The following is an 18,432-nucleotide window of genomic DNA, read 5'->3' as shown; positions in this document are numbered from 1 at the left end:
AGGCAAGACAACCAACACGGTGAAGGAGTTGCACTCATTATAGCCAAGGAGGAGTCTAACACACTACTTGAGTGAAAACCAGAAAACCAATGTCTCATGTATGCATGCCTAAACTCCAAATTTGCCTAGCTCTCTGTTGTGATTAGCACAGAAGATGCTGAAGGAGAGGAGAAAAACACTTTCTGCAGTAAGCTACAACCACTGGTTGAACAAGTACCTGGTCAGCAAGATGTGCTATTTGGATGGGAGACTTCATTGCCAGAATAGGTAGTGATAACACCATATAATAGGAAAGGATAATGGGAAGGCATGGACATGGGCACACTAAATGACAACATCTGTGTGGCTTCTGTGAGGAGAACAACCTGAAGGTATACTATTCAAGCACAATACCAATTTCCCTGGAAATCACCAGATGGGAAAACAGAGAGTCATATTGACTACATTATAATCAATGGGAAATGGAGGCGATCCCTTCAAGATGTGAGAATTAGGAGGCAGGCAGACTTCAACAATGATTGCCACCTTGTAGTTGCAATAATAGCTCTGAAGGTGAGGAAAGCCCAGTATGGGAAAACAAGAAAACAATGCTTTGATGTGTCCAAACTAGGAAACTAGGAAAGTTTCTGTATCACACTAAAGAACAGGTTCACAAAACACAGATGACCATAGACAGCTTCAACACTACAATGAGAGAGGCTATAGTGCTTTGATATATTAACTCAATGAAAGAGGAATGGATTTCCTGAGAAACACGGAGTAAGATAGAGAAAAGAAATGTCATCTGAAGTGCCTAGGAGATGCCAAAAAAAGATGAAAAAAAAATGCAAAAGGATAAGGAGGTGAAGAAAAGGATTAGAAAAGGGTTAGAAAAGGCAAGAGAAACTACACTGAACGGCTTGGAGGCAGAAGCAGCAGCCAGAAAGACAAACATGAAAGCAGTATACTAGGCAACCAGGAAGCTTAAAGGGGAACAGAAACCCAACCAAGACATCCCACCGAACAGGGCTGACCTGTGGCATAAGTGACATAGGCTGTTGCCTAGGTCGCAAAATAGTGGTGTTTTATTTGTAAAGAAATCAGTATTTTTGAACAAATTTTTTAAGTGAACAAATCAATCCTGTTCACTTCAGTGTACTGACTCATATTTTTCGTTCACTTAAGTCCCACCCGTGTAAAACACGTGAATGCTTTGGCAGCTTTTTCCTGCTATTTAAAGACTGCATTCGAGTGTGGGCTGTGAAAGAGCGTATCGTTGGTTGGACGTATTGAACGAATATGCCCCTCACTTTTAGCCTGAGTGAAAAAAAAAATTAAAATAAAATTATTGTTGCATTGAAAACTACTTCATAAACGTTTATAAATTTTTTTTTTTTTTTTTAAATTACATTTAGATCCTCATTCGTGACCACTCTGTCAAAAATAGCCTGCACTGATTATGTTATGTCTTTCTTGAAAATGAATTCACCAGACCTTCTCTTTGTGAATTGGACATGCCAATTTTAATAAACCATAATAATAAAACTTGTCTCTTGATTGAGTGAATGAAACAATGACTTACTCATAATATCTAAAAAGATATTTTTAGATCTAAAATCTCACCTAGAGCACCAACAGAGCCTGGGCCAGCCCTGTCACTGAAAGACCAGGAGCAGAAGCAGATCACGGATGAAAGCGAAAAGGTGGCAAGGTGGAAGGACCATTTCCAATACATCCTCAACAGACCATAGCCAAGTACACTAGCTGATATTCCTAAGTCCAAAGACATAGACATCAACTTTGATTCCATAACAGAAAATGAAGTGAAAAGTGCGATAGCAGCTCAAAAGAGGAATCTCCTAGGAGTCCTGCATAGACCAAATCTTTGTCCTGAGGCAAGTCTTATAGCAGAGCGCAGAGTGGAACAGCACAGTGTATTGTATTACATGAACACAATTGGACCTGCTGATGAGGACAGGGTCTGTTCATAAATGCTTTAAGTGGAAGGTAAAACCCCAAAATCCCTAGTGAAAATCTTCCAGAAAATATAGGACACAGAAGAAGCACCAGAAGTATGGAAGATCGGTCTGATTGTAAATTACCAGAGAAGGGGTATCTAGGAGATTGTAACAACTGGAGAGGCATCACATTACTACCATTGACTAGCAAACTGTTCAGCAGGATAATCCTTAAAAGGATCACTGAAGTAGTGGATGATGAAAATGTATGGATAAATGTATAAATTGAACATTTATATTCAGAATTTATATACAGTATTTCTGTAAAGCTGCTTTGTGACAATGTCCAATATTAAAAGCGCTATACAAATAAAATTAAATTGAATGATCTGGCAGAAGCAAACTGCTTTTAGGAAAGGAAAGTCCTGCATAGACCAAATCTTTGTCCTGAGGCAAGTCTTAGAGCAGAGTGCAGAGTGGAAGAGCAGTTTACATCAATTACATTGTCTTCAAAAAAGCTTTTGATAGTACAGTATATACCAAGAATCAGTCTGAAAGATTCTGTTATTACGAACTTCCAGTCAAGATGGTCAACATCATCAAAATACTCTACAGTGATGTACAGTGTAAGGTAATATGCAACAATCATCTTACAACAATCAGTGAAGAAGGAGATGAGAGAGTGCAACTTGAACTGGGGAACCCTGACAAAAAAAGCTGCAGACCTAGGTAATGAAGGTCTTTTGTGGATGCCTTAAATGCTTCTAAGCGTGTAGAGGATTGTAAGTTTCTTTAGCTGATGTTAAATATTTTATAATCAGAAATGTCAGTGACTCTCATTGCTGGCATCAGGGTATGTTGAACAGTGAGAGAGTGGTAAAGCACTATAATTCTGGGATATCGTTAAAACTGTTAATTGATTTTTTTTTTATCTGCTGATTGCTGTTATCAACATTACTTTTAAAGACGTGATAATTAGGAATGTCATCTTGTATTCACCCTCTAGTTGACTGGACAGTGATTGCATTTCAGTGAGGCATGAATGTAACACTGATGAAAATGAAATGCAAGGATTTGCTTTTCAGTATGAAACATTTTCTGTATGTCACTAATGAAAAGCAATAGTTTGTGTATTGTATTACATGAACACAATTGGACAGTGAAATGCAATGCAGCAACATAGATTGCGTTTGACTGCAGATAATATTCACTTCTGACACATGCAACATTTAATTTTTAAAACACAATCAATCCCCTGCTGATTATTTTTCAATAATCAATAATCAATTTCAATAATCAGCAAGATCTAGTGACACAATGCAATGAAGGGTTATGTTTGGCAATGGTGCATTGTCCTCAAATCACAAATGAAAAGGAATGATTAAAATGTACTGAAGGTACAGGTTGAGCATTAGTAATAAAACTACAGTAAATATAAATTGTCACAATATGCATAACATGACTATTTTAGGCCTGATGAAAGAACCATTTAGATAAAGTATATGTTTTAATACTGCTTTGTTAAATACTTTTGTCAATGTAAAGGAGTGTATAGAAAGTGAGAAGAACAGATTCAAAATTTTAATACTGAGCTGCTTTTGATCATTTATAAGTTGTTTTGGATAAATGCAAAGGCCACTCAAGGAGGATGAAAATGAGGAAGTCATAAAAACTGCATTCACTATAGCAATTATGGGGCATGTTAAGGAGTGTAATTCTGGTCAGAACTATGAATACTGCAAAGCCTCATTCTTTTTATCCAGTGCCTTCCCTGGTTCATATTTTAACAGCAGCAAAACTTATACCCTCTGTATGTGCTTTGTCAACCAAATCCATTATAAAACCGAATTTTACAGTTGAGATTAGTCACTGACCTTAAATAATTGCTCTTTTCTTCTATTAACGTACACTTTGTATCTATGGTCATCAAATGATATTAATGACAGAGTTATTAAGTTTTGCCCTGGATAATCCTTTCTTAGGTCAAGGATGAGTCATCAAGGTTAGAGTTATAAGACGTTTATTGCAGAAGCTCAGTACAGCCAATGTGCATCCAAAAACTTCCATTTTCATGTTGTTTTTTGTAAATGAAGATGTCATGGTCATGAGGCAATGAGCTAGACAACTGAAGTGAGTCAGATGTACTAAGCAGATATGCAGAAGTGTTCAGCAAAGGGAATGATAAAAAAAATAGTGCAACAGGTACTGTAGAGGCTCTATTTAACAAACTTCTGAAGCAATAAAGAAACTTTGAAATGTTCAGTCACCACCCCAACAGCTTTTGTTATGTATGATAGGGTTGAACAGACAAGTTGTCTCTGACCTTTTATATCAAAGGAATTATAAAGTGAAAAATAGGCTTTTCCTGTATTTGTTTTTAAGGACTATAAGGATAAATATATTAATTACATTAATGTATCTCACTACATTGAATAATGAAAAAGGATTTTTCTTTTAAAGTTAGAAAGAGCAACAGGTGTTAAAATGGTGAAATTCCTGAAATGTCTGCATGTACTGCAAAAATACTTCTCACTTGGTTGGGTATGCTATTAACTAGACAATTTGTCAGAGTAAACTAGCATTACATATCTAACCCTAGAGTCCTACAGTTAAGCAAATGTGCTAACAAGATTATATTAGCAAGCAGGTTGCCTCCATGCTAACATCATAAATGATAAAGCATGTATTGGTTGAACTGATGAACTTCAATGTGCAGAAAAGTTTGGATTTATAAGCGAGAGCTATATAAAGTGCGTGCATGTTCGGTCTGCAGTCTGGTTCCTGTCCATATTATGCTGCACACCACAAACTGTCTACAACTGTAGTGAAAAATATTCACTGTTTATCAGCTGACTTATTTGTAGTCATTTGTAGTTCTGTACATCAGTACAGTATATAACTTTGTGTTTACACTTATTATTAGGAAAAGATCAAACAACTTGTCTGCCAAAATAGGGACATAAAATTAATAATAAAAAAACATCCATCTTTTTGCATCCAAATAATCCATTTTAACTTCTCGCACTCAGATCCACCCAGACGTTTTTGGTAGCTAACTGATCATGTGATCTCACGTTGCCACATAATAGTATTTTCGTTCTAGTTGGTTTGAGCAGATTATAGCAGATTTTTATAGCAGAATGTAGTTAATGTATGTGTGTGGCTCTACTTAAGCACCACCATTTCTTTACTAACCAAAGAGACCACTACTGCCTTCTTGTTTTCTATTGGCTCACAAAAGCAAGGTTTAGGAATTCACAGGTCAAACTGCTCCTGTTTAAAGCTGGCTCAAAGCAAAAGTAACTGCTAGCAGAAACAAATGCATCTTTGACATCCAGCATTGTTTCCCCTTCAGTGAATTGGCTTTTTACACCACAAGAATTTTATTAGTGTTTAGTCTGACCACTGCTTTAGCTGAAAAAGCAGAACAGCATAGTGTTCAGGTGAGTCAACTGAAATGTCCTGCCATCATGAATATTTTGCCCTCCTTCCTAACGTTCCACTTTCTTTAGGCCTTCACAACTTTATTAGTACTAACAATTAGTTTTAACAAACATTAATGAGCTTTGAGGGTTGTGTATCAACATTTAAGAATAGTGGAAATGCATAGTCTCTAAATGTTACTGACAAAATTGCAATGAATTTGTATTTGACAAAATAGGGAACAAAGGGATTGTTCAAATTGATTATAAAAAGCTCTTTCTCTATTTCTTGATTAATGTCATCACATGCTTAAAAGATCAGTATACCTTTTGCATCTTTAAAAAAATAATCACAAAGACTCATACCTTATGTTTTTATTTTATATTATGGAGTGAGTGGACAGAAGATATGCTGTTAGCCATTACATCACATCTGCATGGGTGCAAAAACAACTGGCCTTCCCCTCTACCGGTAAAGTCACTACAGTCAGTGGGGCTCCATGTTTAAACTAAAGCTGCAAAAATGCAGATGAGGCAGTCTCCTTAGTGTAAGACATTATAATGGGATGACACGATTGTGATAACTCAAAATGTAAGTGGAACAGTTCCTACACTGGAAATATTTTAACATCTAATGCAACCTCCACACTTTCACTGAGATGCACACAAGGACTTTTCTATAAAGAAGGAAGCCTTTTCTGTGGGAGAATTGAATACTACACCCATTAGGGAGGGGGAGGGCACATTGGATCTTAGCCCTACAATCAAGTAATACTACAGTTTATTACTCAGTGGGTGTGTGGGAGATTCGGGGTTGGAAAAAGAGACCTCTCTCTCAGGTGGACCATAAAGCCTTAATTTATGCTGTGTTGAGGAGATCCTGAATGGCCTTCTGGTGAGTTTCATTAAGCGTTGATACACACTGTGTCCAAAGTCCTCCAGAGACCTGAAGATTGGACATGAGAACAACTTTCAGACACTAATACTGATGCCTCAGTCAGCAGTTATGTTCAGTCAACTTCATTATGTTGGCTACACGATTGGAGAAAAGATTAACTAATCACTCACTTGTACTTGACGAATGACATTTGCCAGTCTCTTGCTGCAATGATCTTCAGCTTTAATAGATTCATTAGCAAACCCTTCAGCAATTATGAGGAATATCTTGGGAAGGTTTGCATTGTCAGGTCCAAGAACAGTAGGATTGTTGCTTTAATAAAAGGACAAAATCAATGGAGAATTGATTAGGATTTGTCAAAAATGGAATACCACCCAATATACATGACCACAATTTTGGCCTCACCTTTCAATAAGATCACACAGATAATTAAATGTGTGTACAGCCTCTTCTTTGTCTTCATTGAGCGGCAGCCATGAAATCCAATGAGGAAGGATCTCGTCGACATTGATGCATTCTGGTCGATACCTCATGACCTTGCCAACAGCAGAGATGCAGTTTTCTGTTGCATTAACATTTTCCTTTGCTCTGGAATCTGTAGCCTGGATCACTCCAATCAGGAGAGGAATAGCTTCTGGGGGTGTTTGGGGGAGAAAGTAAATTGTCATTAAATATGAAAAAAAGAATTAGTGATGACCATGAGCAGTTCTCTAATTAAGTATTTATGCAAGTACCTAATAGTTTATTAAGTTACTATTCAAAGAAAATATCTTTTGCCTACATCTTATAAGCATAACAATAACTTAATGCAGACAGTGGCTTCAGAAACTATTCAGACTTTAAATATTGAGGGCTCCTTCAGTTTTTGCACATTTTATTGCATTATAGATTTCATTTTAAAAAATGGATTACATTTTTTTTTTGGCCAAACCTATACCCATTAAGTTATAATGACAAAGCAAACACATGTTTAGACATTTTTTACAAATTCCTGCTTTTTCAAAATACAAGAAAACCAAACTGTATGTACCAAATTGTGCATTTTAAATTATGATGCTTGAAGCATGTTTGCTTGGGTATTTAATTCATTCAATTGGCTGCCTAATATGTCACCTAGCCTAAAAATATTATGTTTGTTAGTAAGTTGGTGCTGTTAAATTTATAGTACTTGCTTTTTAGTGGTTTTATTTTGCTCTTGTACTATATTACAAATTTACTTGAAATGCCCATCACTTCAAAGAATTTGTTTTTGCTATATATCTGAAACAAATGTAATATTTTGCCATTAAAATCTGGCACTTGGTTTAATCAGTGCCTTATTATAACACTACATTCATGATTGACAAAACTGGACATCAAACTTCCAAACATAGGACCTTTTAAAAGATGAGCAGAGCTAATGTCTGTTTGATGTCTTTGAGGTCAAGGTCACAGATATCTGTGTTTTCTAAATGGTATTTAAATGTCCTCTGACATGAAGTCACCTGTGCAGAAGGGCCTGTAGTTCTCTCCTCCAAATTGGGCCATGACTCCAATTCCATAAGCAGCTGCCTGCCGTACCTCTGGGCTGGTGTCACAGAGGGCTTGTATCATGGGTCGCAAGAAGTACTCTGCATACTTGAACGAAGAAGGACTGCAGTGCTCAATCACATCATCGAAAATGCACAGACCCCACTGTCTGTCAGCCCAGGGCCTATGTGGGCACTACAAGAGAGCAATGGATTATGGTTATTTGTGCAATGGCCATTTACTGTGTTGACTGTAAGATTACCACCTTAGCAAACTTTTGTATACAGTTGAGGCCAAAAGTTTACATACAACTAGGCTAAACACAGTCACAGGCTAAACTAGGCTAAACACAGTCACAGGCTAAACTAGGCTAAACACAGGCTTTTTCACAACTCCAGACATTTCATGTTGCCATATATTTCCTGTTTTTACAAAGACAAATTAAACCTATTTTAATTTCATAAGAGTTAATTTCAAAATATTAGCTAAAGAGACAGCTTTATTTCATTTTTTATTTACTATATCAGATTTTCAGTGGGTCACAAGCTTACATGCTCTTTGTCAATATTTGGTGGCATTGTCTTTTAATTGCTTGAACTTTAATCATATGCTTGGGGTTGCCTTCCACAAGCTTCTCACAGTACTTTATTGGAGTTTCTGCTCATTCAGTTCAGTCCACAGATTTTCTAAGGGATTCAGGTCAGAGCTTTGTGATAGCCACTCCGATACTTTCACTTAGTTGCCTTTAAGCCATTTTGTTACAACTTTGGGAGGTATGCTTATGTCCTGCTGGAAGACCCAGTTGTAACCAAGTTTTAACTTTCCAACTGAGATCTTGTGGTGCCATCTATTTTCCTCATGATGCCATCTATTTTCTGAAGTGCACTTTTCCAGCAAGGAACTGGTGCCACCCCCATGCTTCACAGTTGGAATGAAGTTTGGAATAAAAAGCCTTTTTCCACCATATATTATGCTGGTTATTATGGCCAAACAGTTCAATTTTTGTTCCATCTGACCAGAGAACATTCCTCCAAAAGGCTGGTGACCACCTGCAAAATTCAGTTCCCAGAAGCACAAACCTTCCCTGCACAACCATCTTTCAAGTGATGTAGGACTCTCTTTAATTGTGGATTTACATACTTTGGTACCTGACACCTCCTCCTTCACCAGTTCTTTTGTTGTCTTGGGGTTCAGGTGAACCTTTAACACGAAAGTTCATTCTTCTCAGGGAGTTAATCTGTGCCTCATTCCTGAACAATGCAGTGTCTCTGTGGTCCTAAGATTTTTATATTTGCATAAAATTGTTTGTTCAAATGTTCATGGTACCTTCAGCTGTTTGGAAACACTTGTTGAGGTCCATACATTTTTTTCTGATGTCTGGGATGAGGTGCTTGGATTTCCCATGGTATCAACAGCAAAAAGGCACTCTGTTTAAAGGTAGGCCTTTTAACAGGTGGACTCCTAGTTGTGATAACCGGCCAATCAGAAGCTTCTAAAAGTCATTACGTCAATATCTAAAATGCATGTTTAAAGAGAAAGTCATCTTAGTGTATGTAAACTTATGACCCACTGGAATATAGTGAATTCAAGTTGAAATAAATCAGTTTCTAATAAATTTTTAAGTTTTAAAAATCACCTCTGAAGCAAACAAAGTAGAATGCTTGGCAAAAGAAATATATAGAAACATGAAATATGTGGAGTTGTGAAAAACTGACACTGAATATCTTTAGCCTAGGTGTATATACAGTCCCCTCTGAAAGTATTGGAACAGGAAGGCCAGTTTTTAGTTTTTGCTATACACTGAAGACATCTGGGTTTGAGATCAAAAAATGAACATAAGGTGATGGATCAGAATTTCAGCTTTCATGTAGTATGGGAACAGACAGTCTTAAAGTAAATAACACCTAATATTTGGTTGCATATTGCAATTACTGCATCAAGCCAGCAATCCAATGACATCAAACTGTTGCATTCTTCTTTTGAGATGTTTTTACAGGATTTCACGCCAACTTCTTTCAGTTGTATTCTTTGGGAATTTCTCCCTTCAGTCTCCCCTTCATGTGATGAAATGCATACTCAATTGGATTAAGGTCTGCTGATTTGCTTAGCCAGTCTAAAAACTTCCACTTTTTTCCCCTTTGTCAGGTTGGCGGTGTGTTTTGGGTCATTGTCTTGCTGCATGATGAAGTTCCTCGCAATTAGATTGAATGCTTTTCTCTGTAAATAGGCAGACAGAATGTTTCTGTAGACTTCTGAATTCATTCTGCTGCTACTGTCATGAGTTACATCATCAATAAAGATTAGTGAGCCTGTTCCAGAAGCAGACATACAAGCCCAAGCCATGACGTTACTTCCACTGTGCTCGACCAATGAACATGTATGTTTTGGATCTTGAACAGATCCTTTCTTTCTCCACACTTTGGCCTTTGGTAACGGTTAATCTTGATTTCAGAACTATTGTGGCTCATTGCTGTATTTCTTTGCCAATTCCAATCTGGCTTTCTGATCCTTACTGCTGATGAGTGGATTGCATCTTGTGGAATGGCAATATACAACCAAATATTAAGTGTTATTTATTTTAATTTACTTTAAGAATAACTGTTCCTATACTTTTGCTTACCCAAACCTTGGGTGGTCTGCCACCAAAGGTGCCTTGTTCTAAGTTGTTTAACACATCTAGAAGTAAACACCTGGAAATAAAAGTACAAATTCTGATCCATCATCTAATATCCATCTTTTGCTTTCAAATCCAAATGTTTTCAGTGTATAGTAAAAACAAATGAATTGCCTTTGCCTTTCCACTACTTCCAGCGGGAAATGTAAACCACTGGCCTCAACTGGATGCACCAGCAGTCGGAATCTCCCTCTTTCAGACAGTACACATCACAATACCTAGAGTAGTCTAATATGATACAAAACGTAACGATTTGATGCACTTCAATTCAGTTCAGCACATATGATTCAGGTCCAATCTAGGAAGATTCAGCTCAGTTAAATTGCACCGATATGTTCTAGGTTGGACACTGTAAGGAAAAACTATTTCAATCAATTCTTCATGGTCTTTATTTGCCTTGCAAATCAATTTTCAGTGACAGTAAGAGGTTTTTAATGGTTTTCCTTTTTCAATTTGAACCAAACCCAGGTTTGTAAACTGGTGCAGCTGTATCAGACACTGTTGGACTGATTTGTTTCCAATCATTTTTTCTATACCCCTGTAAGTTAATTTAGTTAATGATACAATGCCAAACAGTATCAATGTTCAAAATGGGCCCAAAAACCCATGCTGCCATTTCACTTGATTGTTGGATTTCTTTGCCAGTGCTGCTATAAAATCCACCGCTACTCGAATAAGCTAACCTTTTGTGTCCTGTTCATTTATATCCTTGTATAGGCTGTATGTACACACGCAAATTTATTGACAACCAGGAAGGGCCACCAGCTGGTAAAACACCTTCCAAAGGAATATGCAACTGAAATTTCAACACTGTCCAGTTGTGTTAGAGCCCCTAACCACCACAGAAATATTTCATTTTTTTAGGTGCTAGCTATTAGAATGTATCAGAAAGCATTCTTTAAAATGCTGGATACAGCTGTATTTCAAATGTACACATAGAATCTTTCCCATTAAATACAGAGGAGTAGAGGAACACAAGATCACATGAATTATAACTGGCCAAGTAAGACATTTACAATTTGGTCAAAATTAAAAATAAAATGAAAAACAATCAGACTATACTTACTATAAGATTGACTATAAGCTGTAAAAGCTGTTCAAACCAAGGAAGCACCTTCTCTTTGTAACTGCAGAACACAGCATGCAAAATGTCCGACACCTTGGTAAGTATGTACACATCATTCTCATCCTAGGGAGGAGGAAAATATACTATTATATCAAGGTGAAATTTAACTGGCACCTTTGATTGACTCATATTTTAAATATGTATACTCTTTGGTATAAAAGCACACTTACTTCATCTTGTAATGTTTCTTCAACTTGCTCATCATAATCCTCATCTTGTCGTTTGGCTGTTCAGAAAGAAAAAGAGAATTAATTCTTTGCACTTGATGGAAAACTTCACTCTTCTGAATCTTTTAATCAGAGATCACCTTGTCTGAGCTCTTGGTTTTTAAAGTGCTCCTCCAGTTTGCTTTTCAGAATGCCTCCCATCTCCTCAAAGTGCTCACTGTTTAGACAGCCATCTCCCATTAACTCAATGCACTGAGTGCGAGAGAGAAAGAAAGAACATTTGGATCGCACAACAAATGTGTACAACACATCTGACTTCTTGCTTACACTAATGAACTTCAAAAAATAAATAAATAAATAAATAAAAAAATAAATCAAAAACAAAAACAAGAGAAAAGGTTAAAAAAAAAAAAAAAAAAAAAAAACATTCATTTCAAATCATGTATTACAGCTATAAGGAAACCAAGTATTCATTACAGGGAAGTACAAGATTTTTTTTTTTTTTTAAAGACCAAAGTGAACCTTAGTACCTTAGCAAAAGAGTGCATGATCTCTGACAGCACATCTGAATCTGGCTCAGTGCCAATGGCTTTAATGAGAGCATCACACATGAAATGCCACATCTGAGTGAGGTATTCTGGACCCCTCACACGTGCACATTCCAACAACAGAGGCATGGACTCAGCAGCAGCTACTCGCACACATGGAGACTAGGTTAAGGATTGAAATAGCTGAAATGTCTAGCAAAAAACACACACAACCAAAACACTATAGGTGTACCTTACAAGTACACAATAATAATCTAGGCAAACAAAGGATATCATCATGGAAGTAGAATTTAAGCAAAGGAACCATCAGCTTGACAACTTGCTCTGTATACTCCACAAAACCTTCCTTTAGCTCCTTTGCATAGCAGACCTGTAAACAGGAAGGATAAGAAGTGGGTAATGAAAGTTAAAAAGGACCCTTGTCAAAAGAGTGGTGGAGGGAGAGTTAGCCTATTAAAGCCTGTGAATTCATTAGGACAGAATCCATGTTACAGAATGTATTGCAAGAAAGAATGCTGAATATATGCAGAAAATGCTATAAATTGTTGCTTTGGAATTCACTTCTAATTTCCAACCCTTGGCTTTTTTAAAATTTGGTAATACAGCTTGAAGTGTCAGCACATTAACTTTGATATACTGTAAGGTTTAAATGAAAACAGACAAATGTGCATATGGGGTTCATGCACACTGGACCATGTTCAACTCACGTTGCTGTTACAGGAACAAATATTCAAATATTCATTCATATTTATACATTTGGGTTCATAATTATTTAGACAGTGACATAATTTTGCCTCTTTACAACACCACTACGGATTTGAAATGAAGCAATCACGATGTGATAATGCAATTCCTAAACAGTTAATGCAATATTTTTGTTAAACCCCTTGAAGTAAAGCTGAAAGTCTACAATTCAGTCGTATCTTGATGGGGTAGTGTACAAAGGCAAAATTATGAAAATTGTGTCACTGACCAAACACTAATGGACCCAATTAGCTATCCATCATACTATATTCGAGTTGATAAAAATAATGAATGAATATGAACTCAAAGTACAGACTTTCAGCTTTAATTCAGTGGTATTTATATCCCAATCAGGTGAACAGTGTAGGAATTACAGCACTTTTTATATGGCGTTCCCCCTCTTTTTAAGGGTCCAAAAGTATGATTGTTAGTTTGTCCAAAAATTGGACAAATTAACACAATCATAAATTAAAGTGTCATTTTAATACTTGGTGGCAAAGCCTTTGAAGTAAATGACTGCCTGAAGTCTGGAACCAATAGGCATCAGACAGTGCGTTTTGTCCCTGATGATGCTCAGCCAGGCCTTTACTGCAGCTGTCTTTGGTTTCTGCTTGTTCTTGGGGCATTTTGCCTTCACCACGAAAAATGCATGCTCAGGTAATGGACTTGGCCATTGCAGAGGATTCCACTTCTTTGGCTTAAAGTCTTGGGTTACCTTTGAAGTATGCTTCGGGTCATTGTCCATCTACAGCGCGAAGCACCATCTGATGAGTTTTGAAGCATTTGAAACTGAACATATTTTTGGTAAACTCTAATCTTTTAATCCTTTTTTTTTTGAAAGATAGATCCCAACATCATACAGCCACTTCTGGAAAGGGGTCAAATATGCAGAAGATGCTGGAAAAGCAAAGAATGCGCAGAACCTGGAGGATTTTTTTTTTTTTTTTTTTTTTTTTTAAAGAACAGTGGGCAGTTTAACTGCTCAGGACAAACAAGGGACTCATGAACAACTATCACAAAACATAAAAACAGTCACTGATCAGCCAAGTAACAACACACAGTATTAAGAATCAAGCATATCCAAACTTCTGATCTGGTTCATTTGTGTCAATTCAGTTATTTTGTGTTGTGGACATGTAAACATCTTATGTGAAATAGCTTATTTATGGCAGTGCTAAATAAAAAACAAAATGTAATTTTTATGATCCTTCATTTTTATTATTATTAACATATTGCAGATTCTGCAAGGCATATGCAAACTTGACCCCAACTGTGTGTGTGTGTGTGTATGTGCACATACAGTTAGGTCCGGAAGTATCTGGACAATGACGGAGTTTTTGTGATTTTGCCTTTATACACCACCACAATGGATTTGAAATAAAACAATCAAGATGTGATCAAAGTGTAGACTTTCAGCTTTATTTTAAGAGGTTAAAAATATGGCATTTACCATTTAGGAATTACAGCCATGTTCAACAAAGTACCTCCATTTTCAGGGGCTCAAAGGTATTTGGACAAAGTGATATACTTGGATGAAAATCCTTTGCAGTCAATGACTGCCTGAAGCCTGGAGACATCACCAAATTCTGAGTTTCCTCCCTGGAGATGCTTTGCCAGGCGTTCAATGCAGCCACCTTCAGTTGCTGCTTATTTGTGGGTCTTTCTGCTTTCAGTCTTGTCTTCAGTAAGTGAAAAGCATGCTCTATTGGGTTGAGATCAGGCGACTGACTTGGCCATTGAAGAATATTCCATTTCTTTGCCTACAAAAAGTCTTGAGTTGCTTTCGCAGTATGTTTAGGGTCATTATCCACCTGCACTGTGAAGTGGCGTCCTATCAGTTTTGTAGCATTTGGCTGAATGTGAGCAGAGAGTATAGCCCTATACACCTCAGAATTCATCTTGCTACTTCTGCAGCAGTCACATCATCAATAAACACCAGTGAGCCTGTTCCATTGGCAGTCATACATGCCCATGCCATAACACTGCCTCCACCATGTTTGACACATGATGTGGTATACTTTGGATCATGAGCTGTTCCTTTCTTTCGCCATACTTTTCTCTTCCCATCATTCTAGTACAAGTTAATCTTGGTTTCATCAGTCCAAAGAATCTTATTCCAGAACATGGGAGGCTTTTTCAGATGTTTTCTGGCAAAGTCTATTCTGGCTTTCCTGTTCTTGAATGTTACCAGTGGTTTGCACCTTGTTGTAAACCCTCTGTATTTACATTCATGAAAGCGTCTCTTGATTGTAGATTTTGACAATGATACGCCTACATTCTCCAGACTATTCTTGACTTCTGTTGATGTTGTGAAGGGGTTTTCCTTCACCAAGGAAAGGATTCTGCGATCCACCACTTTAGTTGTCTTCTGTGATCTTCCAGGCCTTTAGATGTTGTTTGAGCTCACCAGTGCTTTCTTTCTTTTTAAGAATGTACCCAACTGTTGATTTGGCCACACCTAAGGTTTTTGTTATCTCTCTTATAGATTTATGTTGTTTTTTCAGCCTAATGATGGCTTCCTTCACTTGCATTGAGATCTCCTTGGACTTCATATCGGTAGCTCCAGTCAAACAGCTGCCAAATGCCAAGTCAATACCTGATATCAACTCCAGACCTTTTATCTGCTTCATTTGTCTTGAAGTAACGAGGGAATGGATCGCACCTGGTCAATTAACTTCTTGTCAGTCAATTGTCCAAATACCTTTGAGCCCCTGAAAATGGAAGTACTTTGCTTAAAATGGCTGTAATTCCTAAATGGTAAAAGCCATATTTTTGTGGAACCTCTTAAAATAAAGCTGAAAGTCTACACTTCGATCACATCTTGATTGTTTTATTTCAAATCCATTGTGGTGGTGTATAAAGGCAAAATCACAAAAACTCTGTCATTGTCCAAATACTTCTGGACCTAACTGTATATTCACCAAGTACTTCAACATAAAATTGGTTAGGTGCGCACGCCAAGTGTGTACAGCACATTCGAATGTGCCACTTTTTTGTTTCCTGAAATTAAAAATGAGACTGAAGGGGGAAAGATTCGCCACCGTGGAAAAAATCCCGGAAAAAAAATGCAGGAGGGTTTTGCATCACAAGAAGAGTGTTTTGAAGGGGATTAAAGGAGAAATGCTGCAAGTTTTATGGCACTAGTTTCTTTTTTTTTTTTTTTTTTAAACAATTCAGAGAATTTTTGGGTCCAGTACATATTATTCATTAAAAACGCTCACCACAGGAGATACGATTATGGCAATCTAGAACAAAAACTTAAGCAAAAGGAAAAACATCCCTTCAATTAGTACCTGTTAAAAATGGCTAATGCTTTAAGGTTTAAAAAGTGTTCTTGTTTAAACTGAATTTATAGTATTAGTATAATATAGTTTAATATTAGAATTTTTAGTAGTATGTAAGGATATTCCTTCAATCCCCTTATTGCACATGAAACAAGTACGTTAATTTGTTAGAAGTTCAGGAAATGCATGTTTTAACACTTGATGAACATGGGAAGTTTGCATAATAAAAGTTTAAAAAAAAAAAAAAAAATTTCAAGGTGTGTGCATGTGTGCTAGGGTTCTCATAACAAATCATAATTCAAACATACCAGCATCTGACAAGCTGTAGCTTTTTCTTCTAACCCAGCAGTCTTGATGCCAAAGCTCTGTTGGTCTCCAAGATTCACAAACTCCCAACCATCATCTTCAGACATGTTCTCCATGTCCTGGGCTGAGAGGGTGAAACATGCAGTTAGAGGAGTGAAATGACGATGTGAAAACAGTACTCAGTATTAAGCTTGCATGATAATGCTTTTTCCCTGCTTGCATTTTCCATTCAAAAAAAAAAAAAAAGGCTATTTGGTGACCTGCGAGAAAGTCACAGGGGAAAAAGAATGCAATTCATTCCATGCTGAGAGCACTGTGTTAACTCTAACCATGGTGGATTTAAAAGTGATTCTACAGTAATGCACATTAAACAAAAACCATAAATTTTCAAGATAAGAAATTGGTTGTCTAATGGCCATAATCGGCCTGTCATCTTTTTAGGTAAAAATTTTTTGGCTTTTTTTCTCTTTTTACCATTTCCAGCTGACATCCATAATAAATGTAGTTTTTCTGACATCCCTAATCCCTAATAAATGTAGTTAACTGATGTTAACTTTATTCTTGCCTAATGTCAGCCAAGTCAAATTTTCAATAATAGATTTTTTAGTTTTTTTTTTTAAAATAAGTTTATTTAATGAGCCCAAAATATTCTGCATTTACCTTCACAGGATGCGTCAGGACTTGCATGAGTTTAGCCAAGAACATATGAGATAGGCAGAAGAAGGTATCGGATAATATTGAAGAGGTCTAAATGCCTGCACAAATCATTCAAGATTAATGTCAATTGGTCCCTCGCCTGTTTTACTGGGGAGAATGACTGCTCTTTTAACATATTTTTGAGTGATAACTCGCACTAGAATACTCTGACATTAAACTAAGGCACTCCTACACAAAACGCATAAAGGCTGGCAAGGTCTGTTAATACAATATATTTGGAGGAAACATCTCTGGATATTGTCGCAGTGTAAGATCATGCGATGATAAAACTTATATCGTGCAAGTCTAGGTACCATCACAAAAACATTTTTCCAGCTATTAGGTTGACAAGACAGAGGGGAAAATTTATTAGACAAAATAAATTTCAGTTTTGTCCAATTAGACAAAGTCCTTTTCCACTGTTCACTGGAGGGGTCTAGCCCAGTCTTTTACCAGCATGACAGTGCCGCTCTGCACAAAGCAAGCTCTGTAAAGATGGCTTGCCAAGGTCAATACAAAAAAACATGACTGCCCTGCACAGAACCCTGACCTCAATCCCAATGAACACCTTTGGAATCCACTGGAATGCTGACTGGGGGCCAGGTTGTGACTGTCAGGTATCCACAAACTTTTGGCCATACAATGTATATATGCACATACAGTCGCCCCCAAAAGTACTGAAACAGCAAGTACAATTATTTGTTTTTGCTATACACTGAAGACATCTGGGTTTGAGATCAAAAGATGAATGAGACAATAGGTCAGAATTTCAGCTTTCATTTCATTATGTGTACATCTAGATGTGTTAATCACCATAGAACATGCCACCTTTGATGGCAGACGACCGTATCTTTGGTGAGCAAAATAGGCCTTGCTGTTCCAATACTTTCACAAGGGACATATACTGATTAGACAAAACATTAAAATCCCTCCACTTTCACAGGCTCAAAAATAATTGGACAACTGACTAAAGCAGTTTCATGGCCCAGTGTGGCCTAATATTGTGTAGGTCCACCTTGTGCTGCCAAAACAGCTCTGAGCGGTTGAGGAACAGACTCCACAAGGCCTCTGAAGGGGTGCTTTGGTATCTGGCACCAAGACGTTAGGAGCAGAGCCTTTAA

General features: G+C 37.1%; 1 protein-coding gene across 1 annotated transcript in view; it reads right to left on the bottom strand.

Annotated features, from left to right (window-relative positions):
- Positions 1-5,719: 5,719 nt before the first annotated feature.
- The window catches only part of kpnb3 (karyopherin (importin) beta 3), a 37,620-nt gene continuing 24,907 nt past the window's right edge, over positions 5,720-18,432 (bottom strand). Inside the window, exons 17-26 of the mRNA XM_053229992.1 lie at positions 16,618-16,739; positions 12,546-12,651; positions 12,264-12,427; positions 11,874-11,985; positions 11,737-11,792; positions 11,507-11,629; positions 7,742-7,961; positions 6,663-6,891; positions 6,428-6,569; positions 5,720-6,305 (exon numbers count right to left, since the gene is read on the bottom strand). Of these exons, the coding sequence (XP_053085967.1) occupies positions 6,219-6,305; positions 6,428-6,569; positions 6,663-6,891; positions 7,742-7,961; positions 11,507-11,629; positions 11,737-11,792; positions 11,874-11,985; positions 12,264-12,427; positions 12,546-12,651; positions 16,618-16,739 (1,361 nt within the window). The 3' untranslated portion in view covers positions 5,720-6,218. The remainder of the gene's footprint in view (positions 6,306-6,427; positions 6,570-6,662; positions 6,892-7,741; positions 7,962-11,506; positions 11,630-11,736; positions 11,793-11,873; positions 11,986-12,263; positions 12,428-12,545; positions 12,652-16,617; positions 16,740-18,432) is intronic.

Source organism: Pangasianodon hypophthalmus, chromosome 26 (assembly GCF_027358585.1).
Source record: "Pangasianodon hypophthalmus isolate fPanHyp1 chromosome 26, fPanHyp1.pri, whole genome shotgun sequence".
Lineage (NCBI taxonomy): Eukaryota > Metazoa > Chordata > Actinopteri > Siluriformes > Pangasiidae > Pangasianodon > Pangasianodon hypophthalmus.
Note: the sequence above shows the minus strand (reverse complement) of the source record. Positions and strands in the feature narration are given on the sequence as shown.